This window comes from Myotis nattereri (assembly GCF_964212035.1).
Source record: "Myotis nattereri genome assembly, chromosome: 9".
Classification (NCBI taxonomy): domain Eukaryota; kingdom Metazoa; phylum Chordata; class Mammalia; order Chiroptera; family Vespertilionidae; genus Myotis; species Myotis nattereri.
In genome coordinates, this window is record NC_138084.1 from 77,380,114 (window position 1) to 77,403,898 (window position 23,785).

Sequence of the window (23,785 nt, forward strand, 5' to 3'; positions counted from 1 at the left end):
TAAATTGCTCCTTCACTCTTCCTTTTTCCAGACCTCATCTGAGACTCCTTCTTTAGTCCACATTCTTCAGCCCTGAACGCATTTCCTATCCTCGTCCTTCTCCTCTTTTCTTTAACTTGTTTAAATTTAAACCATTCTTTGTGACTCTCTTTCCTGGGATAATCACTGTAAGAAGGAAGAATGATGTCCTGTGGGGAGATGACCCACCTCGCTGGACTTAGTAGTTCTTCTGTGAGTTAAATCATTTCCCCGATGAGCTCAGTTGATCTCTCCTGTCTATAATCCCTCCAAGCTGAACTTTACCCCTTGACCAATATTGCATGCAGCTCATGGCTCTGCCCCTGCCACTCCCCCCTTTGTAAGGATGCCTTCCCAGGGAATTTCATCACTTCCTAGAACAGCCAAACTTTTTTGGTACATTTCTCTCAGTTAGTGTTTAACCAAACACCTATCTCTAAGGGGTGGGCTGAACTGACAGAGGAAATGTTAAAAACATGAGACTCAGGAGGACAATTTCTGCAGGGACTCCCTGGCTTCTGGAGGAGAGGGAGGTAGGGTAGTGGACAGGTGGCATAGGAGAGAGGCACAATGGAGTCTGGCTTCACCTCCAAGGACACCTATCTGAGCCATTTTAACCCTCGAGATTACCTAGAAAAATATTACAGCTTTGGGTCCACACAGTCTGCAGAAAACCAGATTCTTAGGCTTCTTCTGAAAAAGCTTTTCAATATATTCTGTGTGGGTAAGTTTGTCTGTTGTCTGTGTCTCCTATCTCCCCTCCCCACCCCCCAAAATGTGAGTCATATAGATAAGAGTCTCAGGGCATGACTGGAATTTTTGTCTAGTCATTGCTCTTTAACAGCCCTTTTGGCATCACCTTCTTATGTAGCTAAGATAAAAACTAATGTTGGTGTGGATATTTTACAGTTTACAAAGTGCTTTTATATCCATTATCTTGTTGGGTCACACTAGAGGGAAACCAGAAGACGGGAGTTCTGTCCTTGATTCTAAATGGATTTGCTCTGTGACTAGCGCCAGCCATTTAACTCTTGTGATTGATCACTTAAGAAATGGAGGTTCTAATACTTATTCTGTTCCTAACTCAATGGACTATTGTGAATATGCATGAGATAAAGACCTCCCAACATATGAAGAACTGGATGAAGACATTATATAAACTCAAATTTAAAAAAACAACACTTTCCCCCAAAAGTATTCCTTAATAGTTTTGAGCAGCATGCCTCCACCCTAGATGAGGGAACAGAAAATGAAAGTCTGTTTAAAAAAAAAAAAAAAAGACTTTGACAGAATAGTCACGATGATCTAAGTGGTGAGATGATCGAGGGGCTCTGTCTTTGGGGCCCTCCGTGGGGCTCTCCATCATAATGCCGGCAAAGGCAATGCAAGTCAGCTCTACCGCCACCATATAAAGCCTAATTCCCCTTCCTCATTCCTTCCTCTCAACCAGCTGGCGTGAAGGGAGACCTCCTGATTGACATTGGCTCTGGCCCCACCATCTATCAGCTCCTCTCTGCTTGTGAATCCTTCAAGACGATCATTGCTACTGACTACACTGATCAGAACCTGCAGGAGCTAGAGAAGTGGCTGAAGAAGGAGCCAGGGGCCTTCGACTGGTCCCCAGTAGTGACCTATGTGTGTGAGCTCGAAGGGAACAGGTAGAGAAACTGGGCTCTGCTTCTGGGCTTTCTGAGGGGACTTGGGTGACAGTTTGTTTTTCAGAACCAAGAATTATCCTTAAAGTCCAAGTTGAAAAGCAAAGGAGAAAGAAATCCAAATAGAGAATGAGGTGGAGATGGGGGAGGTGTGCGCACACACCAGAACACAGGTAGAGGGCTGAAGAGATGCACACCGAGCCAAGAGGAATAGAGCTTTCCAGGCCGTTGTGTGGGCTCAGTGTCCTGGCCAGGTACCTTAGGGCCTTGTTTTAGGACAACTTCAAGAGGTGAAACCAGCTCCTCACCAGAAGCTCTTGGGTGTCAGAACTGTCCCCCTAGTGCCATCCTGTTGCTAGCCACTCAAGCACACAGGATTCTGCTGTGAGGGTGGCTAAGCTGATACCCCAAAAAGCTGACTCTATTTTTTTTTTATTGATTTTTTACAGAGAGGAAGGGAGAGGGATAGAGAGTTAGAAACATCGATGAGAGAGAAACATCGATCAGCTGCTTCCTGCATACCTCCCACTGGGGATGTGCCCGCAACCCAGGTACATGCCCTTGACCGGAATCGAACCTGGGACCTTTCAGTCCGTAGGCCAGGCCGATGCTCTATCCACTGAGCCAAACCGGTTTGGCTGACTCTATTTTTAAACTGAGATTTGCAGCATAAAGGGGTTATTTGAAAGAAACTTGTTACTTCACCATCCATAAAGTGAGAGCTTTACATACTCACAACTCATGACCAAAATCTGACCCCGCCTTATCGACAAGTGAGCTTACGCCACAAATCTAGCTTAAAGTGCTCCTTCTCCCCCATGGGAAACTGGCAGTAGTCCACTGGGCAGGGGTGGCAGTTCTGTGTTTCACTGCCTTGTGCTCCTGTCCTGATGTGCCTCCACTCTGCTGCCAGCCATCTTCAGTCCTAGAGCATCATGTCTGCTGCTACGCATACTGCTGAGACCCCAACAACTCCTTTGCAAACTGCATAAAAATACCACTTTAGCCCTAACCAGTTTGGCTCAGTGGATAAAGCGTCGGCCTGCGGACTGAAAGGTCCAAGGTTCGATTCCGGTCAAGGGCATGTACCTTGGTTGCGGGCACATCCCCAGTGGGAGGTGTGCAGGAGGCAGCTGATCGATGTTTCTCTCTCATCGATGTTTCTAACTCTCTATCCCTCTCCCTTCCTCTCGGTAAAAAAATCAATAAAATATATTTTTTTTTAAAAAAAATACTACTTTAGTATTTTTCCTAGGATCCTGCTGGCCCTGTCTGCTACTTGCTCAGTTTACTTACTGTTTTTTCCTGCTCTTGTGGTTATTTTTTTTGTGTGTGTTTTTGGTGCATTCTTTCTGTCTTTCCCCAAGGATTTAATTTTTACATGAAATCTCTCTCTTCCTTCCCCCGTCCATTTTGCCCTGTATTCCCCCCTTTGCTCATATAATGCACACTTTGTGTATTGCACCACATCCTCTGTCTTTCCTTTTCTTTCACAACAGGAAAGCATATATATATTTTTAATTCACATATCTCAAGATTTGGTCTAGAAAGAACTCTAATTTCCTGGCAAGACAGACCTCTCAAAAAACAAGCACTGACACTTTTACACATGATTAAAGAAATTAGCTCCTTCCTCCCTCCCTCCCTCCCTCCCTCCCTCCCTCCCTTCCTTCCTCCCTCCCTCCCTCCCTCCCTCCCTCCCTCCCTCCCTCCCTCCCTCCCTCCCTCCCTCCCTTCCTTCCACAAACCTGTACTGGCCACCTATGATGTGCTGCAGTGCTAGCTACTGGGATGGAATGGTAAATGAGATGGAGGAGGGCCCTGTCTCATAGAACTCACGTCAGGAAGGCACACAAGTGCCAGATCACTTGGGTCCTCAAGACCAAGTTAAAGATTGTTGACTTCAGATATAACAGGAATGCATAGAGGAATAACCAAAACAGTGCTGTGACCCAATTTGCATTTGTAAAAATCTCTCTGGCTGTTGTGTGGGAATGGATGAGAGGGGGTTAGAGGAGAATGAGAGATGCAGAAAGGAGACAATTTAAATCCAGGTAAGAGATGGTGGTGGTCTGGACTAGGTGATGGAAAGAGGTAGATGATTTTAAGATGCATTTTTTAAATAGGATGGAAAAGCGTTGGTATCACATATCAATGGTGACTTCCATATTCCTGAACTCAAAAAACAGGAGGATTGAGGCAATAGTCCTGAATCTCGGGGGAAAATATAAGGAAATGTGGTCTTTACATGTCCCTAGGAATGTGCCACCTCCACCCTCTTCCTCTGGAGGATGGTCATTTCCCTGTCCTTGAACTTACCTCTGGCTGCCATCTAGTTACCAGCGTGCTCCTTTCCTTCTAAAGCTAACTCTAAAGTCTGTTCTTTAACCCTCCCATATGCTTTCAACTGTTTGCTAACTGTGAGCTATTAAGGGTGTTCTACACTTTATCGTCATTTCTTTACGTATCATTGCTACACTTATTGTTAGCAAACATGAATTGTCAAATGGAAATAAGCAAGGTGACTCATTGGTGGTACAATTCTTTATAACTTTGGTTGTGATTTCTTTGACTTTACAGATCAATTTAGGAGAATGGGTATATTGGCTCTTCAGTGTGTGAGCATGGCTTATTTCTTCACTTATTTAAGACTTCATTTCTCTCAGCAATATTCTGTAGTTCTCATGTTTTATTTTGCTAAAATTTTCCTTTGTGTCACATTTTGAATGCTATTGTTAAATTTATTTTAAAATGTTTTAATTTTATTTTATTAATTTTTACTTTATTAGCTACTATATAGCAATACAATTGATTTTTGTATATTGGCCTTGTGTCCTGTGATCTTGCTGACTTCATTAATTAATTTATGAGTGTTTTTGTAGATTCCATAGGGGCCGTTTTCTTTGTTTTTTAGAATTTATAATATACATTACACATTTATGTAAGTTAAGAGGTATTACATTTTTCAAAGAAATTTCCTCTAGCTCCTGTCTTTGCTATCTCTCTTGTAGATGAGCTGCTCCATTGTGTTGGGCAGTGATTATAACTTTATGTTTAAAGTCATTATCATCTCCCCAAACTCATTTCACCACACAGTCTCACTGCACTGTTTCACAGTAAAAATACGCTCTACTCAGATTTGAAGCGCCCACTCAAAAGCTAGAGGCCCCGAAGATGTTTGGGTGCTGACTTAGTAAGTGTTGACTGGCACCAATGTCTATTTGTTCAATTACTGAAACTACAATAATAGAAATGAAAGCTAACTTAATGGAAAAGGGACTTGGGAATGAGATCATTAAATATAACTAATACATTGTAGATACAAATACCATGTATTTCCTGATTAGTATCAGGTAAATATCTAAACTATCCAATATCTGGTCTAAGGGGAAAAGGTCAGAGACTCTCGGGTCCATTGTGAAAACCTGAGGTCCGCTGGGACACTTTAGTCTTTTTTTCAGAGACTTCCGTTGGTCCTTTTTTTGGTACCCATTTGTGTCTGCATCTTTAGAGTCTGCTTTGCCTTTGCTTTTATCATTGGATTGGTGGGTAGCTTTTCTAGGCCATACACCACCGACGACTGACAAATGGGGAGACCACAGGGTGCGTGCATGGTGCCAGGAACTTTTTGTAGACCCAGAGCAGAACTGGAATGAGGATGTACAGGAACGCACACCATTGCCTCAGGCCGGAGCTCCTGAATGAGAGAGTCCGGGGCAGGAGAGCAGTAACCGGGCTGGGCTCCTTGTGCGTGGTCAGGCTGGAGCCTGCAGAGCAGCCAACAGTGCCCAGGCCCCAACCTCCTCCCCGCCCCTCACACCCCACCCTTCCGCCCCCTACCAAAAGCCTGAGATCAACTGGGTCCATAGGGTTTCTGCGTACAAACTTTTAAAACATATATTTTTTTTATTAATTTCAGAGAGGAAGGGAGAGGGAGAGAGAGATAGAAACATCAATGATGAGAGAGAATCATTGATTGGCTGCCTCCTGCACGCCTCCACTAGGAATCAAGCCCATAACCTGGGCATATGCCCTTGACCAGAATCGAACCTGGGACCCTTCAGTCCGCAGGCCAATGCTCTATCCACTGAGCCAAACCCGCTAGGGCTCTACTTACATTCTTTTATCATCTGCAAATAAAAAGTTTTACTTTTATTCCAACTTTCCAACTTTCCACCTTTTATTTATTTTTCTGGCCTATTATACTGACAAGGACTTCCAGAACAGTGTTGAGTAGAAATTATGAGAGCAGACATCTGTGCCTTTTTCCATATGTTAGGAAAACATGTTCAATGATTCATCATTAAAAATGATGATGTTAGCTCTGGGTTTTTTCATGCATATTATTTATCAGACTAAGTTCCCTTATAATTCCTAGTTTCTTGGGACTTTTTAACCAAATGTTGAATTTTATCAAATTTTCTTTTATTTGTTGAGAGAGAGTCCCACGTGATTTTTCTCCTTTATTCTGAAAATGTGAATTACATTGGATGACTTTGAATGTTTAAACCAAATTAACCTAAACCCCTTGGTCATAAAATGTTATTCTTTTTGTATCTATATGAGAGATATTGAACTTTAAATTTAAATATGCTTGGCAGGTGTGGTATCAGCATGATGCTAGAGTCATATACCAAGCTAAGAGTGTTTCTACACCCTCTATTTTTTAAGAGTTTGTAGTTCTTTCTTAAGCGACTGGTAGAATTCACCGGTGCAGCCATCTGAACTTGGAGGTTCTTTTTCATGTGCGTGAAGGATTTTTATTAAGAATACGACTCCTTTAATGGCTATTTGGATTTTCTATTTCTACTTTTGTGTTTTGATAAGTACTATTTTTCAAGAAATTTGTTCTTTTCATCCTGCTTGTCAACTTTTTGGCACAAGGTGTTTTTTTTTGTTTGTTTGTTTGTTTTTAACATATTCCGTTACTAACCTTTTAATATCTGTAGCTTCTGTAGTAATCTTCCCTCTTTCATTCTTGAAATTGGCAATTTGTGTTTTTTTAAATCTGGGTAAATCTTGCTGTAGATTGGTAAATTTATTAATCTTTTCAAAGGTCCAACTTTTGCCTCTGTGATTTTCTTTTTAAAATACATATATATTTTTATTGATTTCAGAGAGGAAGGGAGAGGGAGAGATAGAAACATTAAAGATGAGAGAGAATCATTGGTCGGCTGCCTCCTGCACGTCCCACACTGAAGATCAAGCCCACAGCCTGGCATGTGCCCTGACAAGGAATCAAACTGTGACCTCCTGATTCATAGGTCAGTGTTCAGCCACTGAGCCACTCCAGCTGGGCTTGGCTTTGTTGATTTTCTTGATTGTCCATATTATATTGTATTGATTTCTGTTCTTATTTTCTTCCTTTCATTTACTTTGGTTTTAATGTGCCCTTTTCCCCTAGCTTCTTAAATAGAATCTTAGATCACTGATTTCACATATTTCTTTCTTCTAATGTAGGTGTGTAAAGCTATAATTTTCCTTTAGCATTGTTTTAGTTGCATCCCACGATTTTCGATAGGTCATGTTTTTATTATTCAATTCATCATATTTTCTAACTTTCTTTGTGATTTCTTCTTTGACAATAAATTATTTATTATTGTGTCGCTTAATTTCCAAAATTTCTATTTTTTCTAGATATCTTATTATTATTAGTTTCTAATTAAATTTTGTTGTAGTCAGCCTGGCCAAGGTAGCTCAGTGGTTGAGCGTTGATCTATGAACCAGGAGATCACAGTTTGTTTCCCGGTCAGGGCATATGCCCGAATTGCAGGCTCAGTCCCCAGTGTGGGGCATGATGATTCTCTCTCATCAATGAAGTTTCTATCTTGCTCTCCATCTCCCTTCCTCTCTGTAATCAATGAAAATATGTTTTTTAAAATATTTGTAGTCAGAGATTTATTTTATGATCAGCATATAGTGTACATTGGTGAACAATCTATGTGCTTTTGACATTGCATATTGTCCAGGTTTCAGTTTAGTTTCTATAAATATCTATTAAGTCCAGTAGAATAATAGGATTGTTCAAATTTTCTGCATGATTTTTTAATCAATTGCTGAGAGGTGTTAAAATTTCAAACTATGATTGTGAATTTATCTCTTGCTCCGCAAGATGAGTCAACATTTCCTTCCTGTACATTGAAGCTTTGTAATAACTGCATACATTTTTAGTATTATTATATCTTCTTGATGAATTGACTATTTGTCATTATGAAATATCTCCATCTTCATCCAGCAATATACTTTGTCTTGAAATGTGGCCACAACAGCCATCTCATGCTTGGTGTCTGTGTGGCTAGTAGGTAGCTTCCAATAATCCTCACCTCAAGTTTTCAAACTCTTGTTGAGCTCTCTCCACTTGGCTGTCTGTTGGATTTAGTGATTGATTCTAACAAATACAATGCAGCAGAAGGATGGGCGAGCAATTCTGAGGTTAGGTCATAAAAGACCACAGCTTCTCTTATGGGGTGCTCTCTCTTACTCTCACTCACCTGTGCTGAGGAGTGAGCTTGGAAGCAAATTTCCTCCCCGCTGGGCTTTTAGATGAGTCTGAAGATATGGCCAACGCTCTGCAGCCTCATGAGAGAACTTGCACCAGAGGCACTCAGCTAATCTGTGCCCAGGTATCTAACACAGAGGAACTGGCAGATAAATGTTTGTCATTTTAAATTGCTAGGTTTTGGGGTAGTCTACTAGTATACAGAACAGATAACTAATTTACATGGTACGTTTTTTCCCACCCTTTTGTTTTCAACATGTCTGTCTGTATACTTAAAGTGTTTTTCTTGCAAATAACAATGTTGTAGGTCTTGCTTTTCGAACCAATCTGACAATTTCTGCCTTTAACTGCATTGTTTAGCTGATTTACGTTTAATACAATTACTGATAATGTAGGTTGAATCTAAGTCTACTATCCTGGCACACATTTTCTATTTGTCCCATCTTTTGTCATTCATTTATGCCTTTGTTCCTGCTTCTCGTTGGTGAATGGGATAATTTTTAGTGTTCTATTTAATATAAGTCTACATATTTTTAGTATGTCTTTTTATCTTTTCTATTGACTTTTAGCGCCTCTTTTGACCACTTTGTGTTTTGTGTGCGTGTAAATGTGATTTTTCTAGAAATTACATGATATACATTTAACATATCTATTATCTCATGAACAAAGTAATATATTAAAACAGTATAATTCCTTTAACCCACTCTACCACCCCATATGCACATGTTGTCATATATTTTACTGAATATACTATACTATAACACTACAATACCTTGCACCACAGGCACTCAGCTAATCTGTGCCCAGATTATCTGACACAGAGAAACTGTTAGATAAAAGTTATTTTTGCTTTAAGCAGTCAGTAGTGCATTTGGTTTTTTATTACTTTATTTATCATTCTAACTATCTTTAAGTTCAGCAGTTTTAAGTATATCCAAATAAGACAGTATATATATCTATCCAGTCTAGTATTCTTCATTCTTTTCTGCAGATCTAGGCTTCTATCTGGTATCATTCCCTTTCACCCGAAGGACTTCTTTTAGTATTTCTTACAATGCAGTTCTGCTGAAGACAAATTCTCTCAGTTTATTAGTATCAGGTAAGAACCAATCATTTTTCCTTCCTGTATTATGAGGACTTTAACAAATTTTGAATCCCAAAGTTCTTCTGGCAAATCTTTTCCCAATGTTTTATTGCTAAAATTGAGGATTTTAAATTGAAATATTATTATTCAAAGTATTATTTTTATGTTTCCTTTCAAGATCAATTTGGGCATTTGCTTTGTAATTATATTTGCAATTATGCAGACCTATTTTATGCTCACTTTATATGATTTTTCTAGTTATTTGAATTATTTATTCTGATTCATCTCTTAGTCAACTAGTCTTCAAATAATTTTTTCCAAAAGTACACATAGTCCCCTGCAGTTTGGCTCAGTGGTTGGCCCTGGGACTGAAGGGTCTTGGGATCAATTCCCAGTCAAGGGCACGTACCTCAGTTGCAGGCTAGATCCTCAGGTGGGGTACAAACGGGAGACAGCCAATGTGTGTGCGTGCCCCTCCCCCCCCCCCAATTCTCCCTCTCCTTGACTCTCTCTAAAAAAATCAACAGAAAAAATATCCTTGGGTGAGGACTAAAAATAATAACAATAATTTAAAAAAGAAATACACATAGTGACATATTTTCTAAGCTCATGCATATACAGTATAGGGATGAATTTTTGCTGCCCTTCACATGAGTAACAAAGTAAAATTGTTTAATACTGCTTAAATATTGCTCCATTTTTTCCTGGCATTTAGTAGAAAGTTGAAAAGGTCCTGGTCAGTGAGGCGCAGTGTCATCCTGTGCACTGAAATGTTGCCAGTTCGATTCCTGGTCAGGGCACGTGCCAGGGTTTCGGGCTTGATCCCTGGCAGGGGTCATGCAGGAGGCAGCTGATGGATGTTTCACTCTTCCGTGGATTTTTTCTCTCTCTCTCCTTCTCTCTTCCTCTCTCTCTCTAAATAAGAGGCTATTTTCATATGCCATTTTTAACTTGTAAAACCCCTTAGAATTTTATGCTAGCTATAGCCTTCAAATGGAAGATATCTTCTTCAAAATAAAAGTAATTTAAAACTGTTGTATTATCTATGTGTTCCCAAGAATTAAATTAGTATTAACTAGAAAAACAACTGTAGCTATAAGGATTTGGATAATATCTAAAATTACTACTAAATAAACAAGGAATTTCCCAGAAAGTTTGTAAAAAAAAAAAAAAGTTCTCGGTCATTGTCAGACAATACAGCTTTCTGAGGTCCAAATCATTTATCAAGAAGGCTTCTATAACTTTCTTAATTTCTCTAGCCATCACAACCCTTTCCTTTTCATTCAGAAATGAGCCCTGAAAATCTGGCAGGGTACTGAAAGCATCACTTATCTCATGCAGAACCAGCAGCTTACAACAACGGGCTCTTAAGACACTGTCCCTGCCCAATTGCTCTGTTAGACTGAAGAACTATATTTCTGGCAGGAAAATTCTGCATTCTCACCCTTATCCTTGTGCTAGATCCCGTGGCTTCAACTATTTTGAGAATGATAGTGATCCCATTCAACTGATGTCTTTCTTGAATCTTCAAGTGCCTCTATCAACCCACAACCTATTTCTCCTGAGAGCATTTCCTTTTTATCTGAAGCTATTTCTTCTCCTGACTGCTGCCGAAGACAATTTGAGCTGTCTCCCGTTCCCCTGCCTTTGGAGTGTGACTCATACATTTCAATACCACTCATTTTTATAACTAGCCTAAAAGTTATAAGACACTGGCACCCCATTCTTTTTTCACACTATTCATTTATCAAGTGAGAATGTCAGATACTAACATAGAACTAATTACTCAAGCATGAACCGAGAAAAAATGAGGTTTTACCTTACGAACTCCTAGAAAGAGCATTAATTAACCGCTGGCTCCTGGAGCTTGGAGCACATTGCCTTGTGGCCCCAGCCAATCAGCTTCCACATCACCTGGGAGCTTATGAGAAACTAGATTCTTGGTCCCCACTCCCTGTCTACAAAATCAGGATCGTGGTGTATGCAAGGTCTGCAGGGAACGGCCAGCGTCTTACCGTTTGGGAAGCACGGGTGTCTGGAGCAGAGCGTCCCAGCAGGTGCGCCAGGGCAGCTGGCAGGTGGGGATGAGAAACAGGTGTGCTCTGCCAGCGGCCTTCTCCGCCTCGGCCGGCCTTGGGGCAGCCAGTGGCCGGGGAGGCCGAGCCCTGCCCAGTCGCCCCCCCCCAGAGCAGCTCCCCACATACCTCTGTACTCGAGGGGCGTTTCTCTGAAGTGAATATTCTCTAGACGCAGATTTCCCATCTGTTTGAGATGATGTTTGTCTATCGTCCCAGATGGACACAGTTGTGCCAAATCTGGTCCCTGAACTAGTGGAATGCCTCGGTTCCCAAGCACCTCTGCTCCCATGTGGTGTAAAGGCTGACATTCTTTCTCAGCATCCGGATGCTGAGGGTCGGGAGGGTTGTTTCAGGGGCACCTGGGAAAATTCCTGCGTTGCGTGAGAGTGCCCTTCCCTCATAGTGCTCCCGTGCAGTGCCTCTTGGGGAACATGAGCAGGGCAGGTGGGAGCCTGCAACTGGCCATTTCCTTCCACTTGTAAACATCCTACTCGTGTCTCAGAGCGCTTCAAGCCCAGTGTGCTGCAGTCGAGCTAGGATCCTCCGCAGGTCTGCTGCGTTGCTGGTGTTCCCATCTCCTCCAGGGGCACCATCATGCAGTTGGACAAAGCACGGCCTGGAAGCCAACCTTGCCACCTCCCTCGCAGTCATGTTCCGGGCCCAGCACAAAGTTCTGTCTTACTGCCTGAGTCTCTCTTGAACCAGTATCTTTCTTCCCATATTTTCCATTGCCCTGGTCTAAGTAAGCTCTTATCCTCGCCCTCCCAACTGGCCTCCCACCTCCACTCGCCTCCTAACATAATTAACTCAAGATGTGAATCTGTTTGCACCCCTCCCTTCTTTAACATCCCTTAACGACTTCCCATGGCTTTCAGGACAGAAAGCAAAATTCTTAGCGCGGTCCGTAAAGCCCTGCCTGCCCCCAACCTGTGACCCCGGTTGCCTGCCTTTACTCCGGGCTCTGCTTGGCCTTCGGAGACCCAGCCTCAGTGCATTGTCCTCTCCGGGTCCCTCGGCCTTTGCACGCAGGCTTTGCCAGTGCGAGCCTTTGCACTTGCTCGGTCCTCTAACTGGAATATTCCACCCCCCTCCACCCCCACCCCCACCCCGTGCTCTCTTGGCCTGGTCAGTGCTACTGCTGCAGCCTCTCTGTCTCGGCTTACCCGGCCCCTTCGCAGAGGAGCTCTGCGGACACTCTGACCAAGTCAAGTCCCAACAGGCCCCCATTCGTGCCAGGCCCCTCCCCTTCCTAGCACTTATCACAGCTTTCATCTTTCATTTTTGTGGACAATCACTGCATGAGCTCTTCCTGGCACCTAATAGAGGTTCAAAAGATCCCTGTAAAATGCTGACTGTGCGTGCACCCCCCTCAGACGCTCTCTCCTAGAACTGCCTTCAGCTGATCCAGCTGGCCGCACCGACGTTTACCAACGATTATGCCTGTTCTTACAATCCTTACATTGACATCCAAGCGTATTTAGCTTTTTATTCCCTTTACACGTCTGATGGCTCTCCCTCAGGAGGCCCAGGTGGAACCTCTGGGGTTGGGCTTGGGGGAGGTGAGTGTAATGGAATAAAAGCCTGTGTGTGTGTGTGTGTGTGTGTGTGTGTGTGTGTGTGTGTGTGTGTGGTGGTGGTGGTGGTGGTGGTGGTGATTCTGATCGGCCACCTGCCTGGCAGAGATGGGGCAGGAGGGGCCTCCTCCAGATCTGGGGTGCATACTCGGTGTGGGAAGACCTGCTCCAAAGCCTTCTTCCCAGGAGTGCTACCCTATCCGCTCCCCCTCCCTGCTCCTCGGGCTTTCAGAGGTGGCATATTTACAGAGGAAATCGCTGCCCTTTTTGCATATTGATTCATTTGAGAGTACTTCTTCAGAACAAGAGACTCGGCTGGCCGCACTGCTGTTAGCTTTCTGTAAAGCTGCACACGGCTCTTCTGTGTGTGTTTATTACGCGCCCCTTGAGCTAAATGTGAGGCTGAGCGGTAATGGCGAGTCCATTTCCCTGCAGGCGAGCTGGCCGCCCTGAGGAGCCCCGAGGTGTAATCTTTACGCAGCTGCCTTGGCAACGGAGTTCACCGGTGTTTGCTATCCGTCCAAGGACAAGCAAACATCCACAAGAGTGGCTGTTTCGAACGAATTTCCCTCTCAAATTGGCACATTCTCTGCGAGCTTTCCAGACTTCACAGCGTGCCTCACAGTTTGGGAACAATTGCCATCCTCACCTGAGCGGCAAGTACTGGAGGTCCAGCCTGCTCTGCCGCAGTCACTTAGATACACGCCCCCAAACGTCCCCAGGATAAAAGGTCACCTTTTAACACGTTAAAACATCACTGTCGCCACGTCTTAAGCTTTTGTGTACACTGACGTTAACCATAGGGTACTTGAAATTTTTTATACTATATTAATTTACCAGTTCAAATCCGTGTTTCACACAAGACTTCCTTTATGTTGAATTATTGGGTTTTTTTTTTTATTCTTAAAATGTCCTGTCGAAGAACTTCTCCATGTTCTATCAGGGTGGCTGGCAGCTTTGTCACTGGTTTGCCCACTTTTAGAATGACTACCGGTCCTGCTGTGGCCCAGGCTGAGAGGGGCTCCCACGGCCTGGGTTTTCAGTGAGAAAACCAGAAAGTCCAGACCAATCAGGACAGATTGGTCACCCTCCTCCCACTTTTCCCCAATCAAAGGTAATTCCTCCCTGTGTGTGCGTTTCTTGGTGGTAGGAATTCCCTGAAACCAATAACTTGCTAAGCTTTCTCTCTCCGAGTCTGTCAATCTCTCTCTCTCTCTCTCACATATAACAGCTTTACTGAGATAAAATTCACATAACATGCCATTCACCCATTTAAAGTGTGCCATTCTGTAGTTATTAGTATATTCACAGAGTTGTGCGATCCTCAACACAATCTTAGCACATTTTCATACCTCCCACAAATACCCTGTGCATTAGCAGTCACGCCCACTTCCCCATCCTCAGTGCCTGCCAACCACTGGTCGGCTTTGCCTTTTCCTGTGACTGGAATCATATAATAGGTGGCCTTTTGTGCCTGGCTTTCTTTCACTTAGCATGATGTGTTTGAGGTTCTTCCATATCATAGCACATATCCATTGCTTATTCCTTTTTTATCACTGAACAATAGTCCAGTGTATAGATAGACCACATTTTATTTATCTAGTCCACAAGTTGATGGACACTTGAGTTGTTTCTATCTTTGAGCTATTATGAATAGTCCTGCTATAAATACTTATGTACAAGTTTTTGTGTGACCATATTTTTCATTTCTCTTGAGTAAAAACCTGCGAGTGGAATTCCTGGGTCATGTGGCGACTCTAGGTTTAATCTTTGAGGAACTGCCAGACTGTTTTCCAGAGTGGCTGAACCCTTTGCTTCTCACCAGCAGTGTGTGTAGGTCCTAGTTTCCCCCGTTCCTCGTCAACACTTGTTGTCACCTGTCTTTTTTATTACAGGCATCCTAGTGGGTGTGACATGGTAGCTCAGAGTGTGATCTGCATTTCCTTGATGGCCAAGGATGTTAAACATCTTTTCATATGTTTATTGCTAAGCTTCTTAAATAAAAAGTTATTTTTTTTAATTAAATCTTTATTGTTCAGATTATTACATTTGTTCCTCTTTTTTCCCCCCATAACTCCCCTCCTCCCAGTTCCCACCCCACCCTCCGCCCTCACTCCCCACTCACTGTCCTCATCCATAGGTGCACGATTTTTGTCCAGTCTCTGCCCGCATCTCCCACACCCCTTTCCCCCCCAAGAATAGTCAGTCCATTCCCTTTCTATGTCCCTGATTCTATTATAATCACCAGTTCATTCTGTTCATCGGATTATTTATTCACTTGATTCTTAGATTCACTTGTTGATAGATGCATATTTGTTGTTCATAATTTGTATCTTTACCTTTTTCTTCCTCTTCCTCTTCTTAAAGGATACCTTTCAGCATTTCATATAATGCTGGTTTGGTGGTGATGAACTCCTTTAGCTTTTCCTTATCTGTGAAGCTCTTTATCTGACCTTCAATTCTGAATGATAGCTTTGCTGGGTAAAGTAATCTTGGTTGTAGGTTCTTGGTATTCATCACTTTGAATATTTCTTGCCACTCCCTTCTGGCCTGCAAAGTTTCTGTTGAGAAATCAGCTGACAGTCGTATGGGTATTCCCTTGTAGGTAACTGAGTTTCTTTCTCTTGCTGTTTTTAAGATTCTCTCTTTATCTTTTGCTCTTGGCATTTTAATTATGATGTGTCTTGGTGTGGTCCTCTTTGGATTCCTTTTGTTTGGGGTTCTCCACGCTTCTTGGACCTGTAAGTCCATTTCTTTCACCAGGTGGGGGAAGTTTTCTGTCATTATTTCTTCAAATAGGTTTTCAATATCTTGCTCTCTCTCATCTTCTGGCACCCCTATAATTCGGATGTTTGTATGCTTGAAGCTGTCCCAGAGGCTCCTTACACTATTCTCGCATTTTTGGATTCTTTTTTCATTTTGCTTTTCCGTTTGGGTGTTTTTTGCTTCCTCGCATTTCAAATCATTGACTTGATTCTTGCGCTCCTCTGGTCTGCTGTCGGGAGTCTGTATAATATTCGTTATTTCAGTCCGTGTATGCTTAATTTCTAGTTGGTTCCCCAATATAACGTTGAGGGTCTCATTAGTTTTCTTGTAGATCTCATTAAGTTTATCGGCGGCTTCTAAACAGTTCTTGAGAGACCTTAAAAGTGTGGTTCTGAACTCTATATCTTCCATTGACAATTTTGTCCTGTTTCTTTGTCTCCGCATTTTGTTATGCTTCCTTGGTGCACCCCCTAGTGGTCTTTGTGCGCAGTCTTATAGTTAAATCTTGATTGTTGTAGCTAATTCCAGGGAGGGTTTGACCTCCAGGCCACGTGGCTATGAGCATCAGCTGTGTCTGCAGTGAGAGAACTTCTGTCCTCTAGGGAGGTGCTAATCTAGCCTTTGCCTGAGGCTATCCGGCAAATGCCTGTGTGCAGGGCTTGGGCGGGGCGGGTCGCACAGGATCAACAGGGTGGGCTGGCGAGAGCAGTTATGGCCGCTCTCAGTCCTGTCCCCAGGGGCTCTGCCTCTCTGAGTCCCAGCAATGGCTGCAAAGCTCGGAGAGAAAGCTGCACTCGCTCTGACCAAAGCCAGACAGTCCCGCTTCTCCCGTTTGAGTCTGGGTCCCTAAAGACTCGCCTGTATCTGGAGCTCAGAGTCTGCGACTCCCTCCCGATTGAAAACGCCAACCGCGCCCTCCGCCGCCAGCCCGCTCCGTGCACTCCGCACCTCAGAATTTGACTTCAGCACTGCGCCTCCTCTGAGTGTCCGTATGCGTTTCTCTTTCCTCCTAGTTGTAGGACTTCCACTCAGCCAGCGTTCCAGTGGTTCTGGGTGATGTCTGTTCCGTCTTTTAGTTTCACTTTTGAAGTAGTTGTTCAAAGCAGCAAACTCCGGCGTTAACCTATGCCGCCATCTTGGTTCTCTCTAAATGGAAAGTTATAATAAATATAAAGGATGTTGCAAAAACTGATTATATGCTGTCGGCTTAAGATTTAAATTAAATATTTATATAGGATGTCCACATTATTATCTATTATCTCAGATCATTCCACCTGGAGGTAAACCTCCACGTTTCATTTAAACCACTGCCTCTTCCTCACTCTCTCTCACCTGCTCTGATGTCGGGCCATCCTCCGCCCTCTCCGCCGAGTGACTGCTCCCTCCTGCAGCCGAGGGCTGTGTGTTCTCTGCACATAAGCCTGGACTTGCAACCCGGTGCTTCACCGATTAACTTCCTCAGCGGCTGGGCACCCAGTCAGTGCTCCTGTTATCCGGGCTCCTCTGTGCCCTCATTCCTTCCCTTCTCTCACCGCTGCTTCTTTCTCCTTCGTCTTCTCCTCCGGTTTCTCTTGTGCATTCTGTATGTTTTTTAATGTACCAGCTTGTCCCTTCCTTCCTGCCTTAACAATTTATGAGAAGATCCAGGCGCTCCCTTCCATCGCCGGCCCTTGCCTCCTCTGCTCCTGTCATTGACTGATTTTCTCTCAAGAAACCCCAATGACTTGGCAGAAGAGGACAGGACTCCTAGCAAGGCCACAGAGAACACGGTCTGCTTTAGAAAACACACTCTCTACTGCAATCTGTTCTGGAGCCTGAGAAGGGTAATTAGTAGTTCTCTTCTCTCTAGAGAGGCCCTGGCCACAGTTGTGCGATAGTGATTAAGAGTTTCTAAAAATGTCTATGGATGACCCCACTCCCCTCATTAAGCAGCCGCTACTACAAAACACCATTTCAGCATTTTAAACCCATTATTGCCTGATATGTGTCGGTCAAATGGCATTACCTCGCAGTTTGGTAGAGGGGACAAGGTAATAATAATTAATAATTAATAATCAATGAGCCAGGTGCTATCTAAGCAGTAGAGAAAGAGTAATTTCATGGGGACAGGCCAGTGGAGAAGTGGGCAGCCAGGTATTTTCATTATCACTTCCACATAAAGAGATTCAGCCAGCACAGGGTAACGTGTCCACAATTCAGATACAAAAATGGTTTCTCATCATACTTACCTGGCGGGGGGTGGGGGGATGGGAGCGGGTACCATGATCACGAAGGTGTTTTCCTAGGGAGAGGCTTATCCATTGCACTCTGGATGCACTGACCCCTGTGGTTTCCCCACATGTGGGAAACTCAACTGCATATTTGTGGTCGTGGGGGACTGCATTCGCGCTCTCTCCTGTAAACAAAACAAAATAAAATATAAAAAGGTTTCTCATTTCTCCTCCCTTAAAGATACAACACTTGGGACAACGCTGAGCTTTTTTTTTTTAAGTATATTTTATTGATTTTTTACAGAGAGGAAGGGAGAGAGATAGAAAGTTAGAAACATCGATGAGAGAGAAACATCGATCAGCCGCCTCCTGCACACTTCCCACTGGGGATGTGCCCGCAACCAAGGCACATGCCCTTGACCAGAATCGAACCCGGGACCCCTCAGTCCGCAGGCCGATGCTCTATCCACTGAGCCAAACCGGCCACGGCAACGCTGAGATTTTCAGCCCCGAGCAAAGAGATCTGTGGTCCCCACGAGTGAGGTAGCACAATGTTTGTTGGTCTTTGCGTTTCAGAGTGAAGGGGCAAGAGAAGGAGGAGAAATTGAGGCGGGCAGTCAAGCAGGTCCTGAAGTGTGACGTGACCCAGAGCCGGCCGCTGGGGGCCGCCTCCCTGCCCCTGGCCGACTGCCTGCTCAGCACGCTGTGCCTGGACGCCGCCTGCCCAGACCTCCCCACCTACCGCACCGCCCTCAGGAACCTCAGCAGCCTGCTCAAGCCGGGGGGCCGCCTGGTGCTCGTGGATGCCCTGAAGAGCAGCTACTACATGATTGGGGAGCAGAGGTTCTCCAGCCTCTCCCTGGACCAGGAGGCCGTCGAGGCTGCTGTGCGAGAGGCCGGCTATGCCATCGAGCAGTTTGATGTGATCTCACAAAGTTATTCTTCCACCGTGGCCAACAACGAAGGCCTTTTCTTCCTGGTGGGGCAGAAGCTGAGCAGATCTGCATGACACCTTGTGGCCACAATGAAGGCACTTCCTTGGCTTACCCAGTTGACTTCAGTCCTTGGTTCTAATTGCTGAGGTCACTGTGCTGAGTAGAGGCTAATGGCTGGGGCGCTGAGGGTTTGTCTAGGACAAGGTTATAGCCGTCAGTAAACCTGGAGGCGGTTGGTTGACCACCTACCCTGTGTCTAGACTTCACTACCTGTGATTATAAAAGAAAATATAACGTTCCTTAAGCATCTTGCTTATGAAGGCTCAAGCCCACGCCTGCCTGCAGAGCAATGTCTGAAGTTACTCAGCATTCATTTCCTTGGGGCCTGCTTCCTCCTTCTCTCCCACAAACAGACTTCTCTTCAACTCTTGCCTTCCCTAGAGACCCCATCTTCAGCTGTGGTCCCCTGGTACCACCACTGCCTCTGGGGTCAGAGAAGAGCTGTTGCTTTGCTCCTGGGTCCCAGGGATGAGTCAGGCCCTTCTCTTACTTCCCTCAACACACCTACCTGGAGAGAAGCTCAGGAGTTAGCAAGTGCGATAGCAGGTGCTCATTACAGCTGCTGTTAGAAATAGTCTTCAGAGCCCACCTCCTGAGAGGGTCCTGTTGGCATAGCCCTCGGCCAAGTATCTCCTTAGAGTTAGCTTATATCCTGATGGCATGCCTATGCTCTCCTCCTAGGCACCATCGCCCACGATGCTCTAAAACAGAGGTTGACAAACCATGGCCCATGAGCCAGAGCCAGCCTGCTGCCTGTGTTGTAAAATCTTACTGAGACATGACCATGCATTTACATATTGTCTGTGGCTGTTTTCGTGCTATAAAGCCAGAGTTGAATAGTGTGACAGCAACTGTATGCATGACCTGTGAGGAACAGAGTAAAGACTTAAGATGGAGTCAAGCTGCTAAATGATTAACTTCAAGTGGGCTGAGTCATAGGGAAATGATTATTTTTGTTTTAAATGACTCTGGGGACTTAAACTTTTGAACTTTCCATTCTGTGTCAATACCTGGAAGCACATCAGTACATCGTGTGTTAATGCTGGACATGCACCAAACCTCCAGGGAACCAGCTGAGTGACGTCAACAAGAAAGTGTTGCGATGTCTAGACCACTGGACAGCTGATGATTACCAGCACACACATGACAGTGACCATCTTGAACCAATTCGGGGCTAGGAATGTAGAACTGATTTTCCTCAAGAATATACTTTTTATGTAAGAACCCTCAGCTATTCTTTCCCTTTCAGAACACTCTAGATCAGCTGTGGGCAAACTATGGCCCGCGGGCCGGATCCGGCCTGTTTGAAATGAATAAAACTAAAAAAAAAAGACCGTACCCTTTTATGTAATGATGTTTACTTTGAATTTATATTAGGTCACACAAACACTCCATCCATGCTTTTGTTCCGGCCCTCTAGTCCAGTTTAAGAACCCATTGTGGCCCTCAAGTCAAAAAGTTTGCCCACCCCTGCTCTAGATATTGCCTCGTTGTGTTTCTGGTTTGCAAACCCTTAAGACCATTGAATAAATCTTTGTCACTTATTTCTAGCCATAGCTCCAGACTCTACTGAGCTCAGTTGACATTTAGCAAAGTCCAAACTAGCTATTATCTGGACCATTACAGAAAAAGTTTGCCGATCCCAACATAAAGGAGAGAGGAGTGTCCCTTCCCACGCTTTCTCATCCCAAGATTTCCCTTTTCCTAGGTTTACTGACAGGAGACCTTTCTGCTTTCCACAAGGGAGAGTCCTTCCTCCCACTCCCCCAACATTCACGGACAATCACATCATAGCACAAGAGTCCAACATCAGTACATTTTTATTTACATGGTTGTTTAGGACAATGGTGTCATAACACAATATGGTCCATTTCCAGGATATTTCAATTACTCAAGCTCATAGGGCATTTACATTCAAACACAATATTCTGCCCTAACTGGTTTGGCTCGGTGGATAGAGCGTAGGCCTGTGGACTGAAGGGTCCCAGGTTCGATTCCGGTCAAAGACATGTACCTTGGTTGCAGGCATGTCCCCAGTGGGGAGTGTGCAGGAGGCAGCTGATCGATGTTTCTGACTTTCTAACCCTCTCCCTTCCTCTCTGTAAAAAATTAATAAAATATATTTTCTTAAAACCCCCACAATATTCTAATCTGATTACAATTCTAGAGATTCCATCCTGAAGGACACAAACGGGCGAGTCCTGGATGGAGAAAGCCACGCCCAGCTCTGTTCCTTGAGCAGGTGCTGATGACTGGGCCTGCACATCCGGTCTGCAAGCAGCAGCCCCCAGAAGAGCGCACTTAACTCACAGGAGCCAGCACAAAGCACCAGGCTGCCAGGAAGTGCCCATGTCTTTAGAAACGGGGTTCTCTCCAGCATGTGCCACATCTCCCCGCCCAGAGGGAAGGCCACAGCTTCGCCCAAACCATCTGTATTTGGTTACCTCCCAAAACAACAGCTCTTGCTTATTTATTTTTGCATAACTGTAAACAAAAACACGTTTTCATTTTAAAAAGGATTTTCTGGTTTAAAACTCTTAAAAATAAGCACTCTTCACCATTATTTCCATTATTGAAAATACAGGTCCTTAGATTGAATATTGCCTTCAAAACATTTTAAATTAAATATAGCACCCTTGCCTGGCCGGTGTGGCTCAGTGGTTGAGTGTCATCCTATGAACCAGGCGGTTACTGTTAGATTCCCGGTCAGGGCACATTGCCCGAGTTGTGGGCTCGAACCCCAGTGTGGGGTGTGCAGGAGGCAGCCAATCAATGATTCTCTCTCATTATTGATGATTCTATCTCTCCCTCTCCCTTCCTCTCTGAAAAAAAAATGTAGCGCCCTTGAAAATTAAGAACAAACAACAGCTTGCTGTGCTCTGACATAAAGGATGTAGGGAAACTGAAATACAGCCCTGCCTACGTTTCGGGCCAGTGAACTCGGAGCAGACTGTCTGTGAAAACCAGCTACACTGAAGACAGATTTATAAGAAAGAGACATAAGACTAATTAAATACCGTAGCATAGACAAGAAAACAAACAAACAAGAAAATCCCCAAGTGATCTCTTTTTAAGAGAAGCTTCAGAATGATAGGTTTTTACTCTTTCCTTTGCTATGTAGTGTTATAACTTTATTTTTCTGTTTCCCCACTGAACTGTGAGCCTCTGGTTTATACGTAGACTCCCTGACACTTTGGCCAGACATGGTCTGGGTGCTGGAGACAGAGCAGTGCATCGTGGAGGTGAGAGCCCTGGTGTCCGGTGCTTATGTTCCCAAAGAGGGAGTGGGGGAGGCAGACAAGGAAGCTAACTGGTAAATAGGAGACTCTCTGATAGTGACAAGATCCACTAAGGAAATACAACTGCGTAATGGAGAGGAGAATGCCTGTGTGACAATGAGTATCTGACTAAACACTGTTTCAACAAGAGGGTTCATCAATCTCACTAAGAGGATCCTAGGCCAGTACTCCGGGAGGGATGGTGGCTCAGCATTGTGAGAGGGATGGTGGCTCAGTACTCCGGGAGGGATGGTGGCTCAGCACTGTGGGAGGGATGCTGGCTCAGCACTGAGGGAGGGATGGTGGCTCAGCACTGTGGGAGGGATGGTGGCTCAGCACTGTGGGAGGGATGGTGGCTCAGCACTGTGGGAGGGATGGTGGCCCAGCACTGTGGGAGGGATGGTGGCTCAGCACTGTGGGAGGGATGGTGGCTCAGTACTCCGGGAGGGATGGTGGCTCAGCACTGTGGGAGGGATGGTGGCTCAGCACTGTGGGAGGGATGGTGGCCCAGCACTGTGGGAGGGATGGTGGCTCAGCACTGTGGGAGGGACGGTGGCCCAGCACTGAGGGAGGGACGGTGGCCCAGCACTGTGGGAGGGACGGTGGCCCAGCACTGTGGGAGGGACGGTGGCCCAGCACTGTGGGAGGGATGGTGGCCCAGCACTGAGGGAGGGATGGTGGCTCAGCACTGTGGGAGGGATGGTGGCTCAGCACTCCGGGAGGGATGGTGGCCCAGCACTGTGGGAGGGATGGTGGCTCAGCACTCCGGGAGGGATGGTGGCTCAGCACTGAGGGAGGGATGGTGGCTCAGCACTCCGGGAGGGATGGTGGCCCAGCACTGTGGGAGGGATGGTGGCCCAGCACTGTGGGAGGGATGGTGGCTCAGCACTGTGGGAGGGATGGTGGCTCAGCACTGTGGGAGGGACGGTGGCCCAGCACTGTGGGAGGGATGGTGGCCCAGCACTGTGGGAGGGATGGTGGCTCAGCACTGTGGGAGGGATGGTGGCTCAGCACTGTGGGAGGGACGGTGGCCCAGCACTGTGGGAGGGATGGTGGCCCAGCACTGTGGGAGGGATGGTGGCTCAGCACTGTGGGAGGGACGGTGGCCCAGCACTGTGGGAGGGATGGTGGCTCAGCACTGTGGGAGGGATGGTGGCCCAGCACTGAGGGAGGGATGGTGGCCCAGCACTGTGGGAGGGATGGTGGCTCAGCACTCCGGGAGGGATGGTGGCTCAGCACTGAGGGAGGGATGGTGGCTCAGCACTCCGGGAGGGATGGTGGCCAAGCACTGTGGGAGGGATGGTGGCCCAGCACTCCGGGAGGGATGGTGGCTCAGCACTCCGGGAGGGATGGTGGCTCAGCACTCCGGGAGGTATGGTGGCTCAGCACTGTGGGAGGGATGGTGGCCCAGCACTGTGGGAGGGATGGTGGCTCAGCACTGTGGGAGGGATGGTGGCCCAGCACTGTGGGAGGGATGGTGGCCCAGCACTGTGGGAGGGATGGTGGCTCAGCACTCCAGGAGGGATGGTGGCTCAGCATTGTGAGAGGGATGGTGACTCAGCACTGTGGGAGGGATGGTGGCTCAGCACTGTGGGAGGGATGGTGGCCCAGCACTGTGGGAGGGATGG

General features: G+C 45.5%; 1 protein-coding gene across 1 annotated transcript; it reads left to right on the plus strand.

Moving 5' to 3' along the window:
- Positions 1-588: 588 nt before the first annotated feature.
- NNMT (nicotinamide N-methyltransferase) lies at positions 589-18,893 on the plus strand (the record flags this gene model as incomplete). Its single annotated transcript, XM_081099643.1, has 3 exons — positions 589-742; positions 1,469-1,676; positions 18,461-18,893. 3 exons carry the CDS (start codon positions 589-591, stop codon positions 18,891-18,893), a joined length of 795 nt encoding a protein of 264 aa, XP_080955769.1.
- Positions 18,894-23,785: the final 4,892 nt, after the last annotated feature.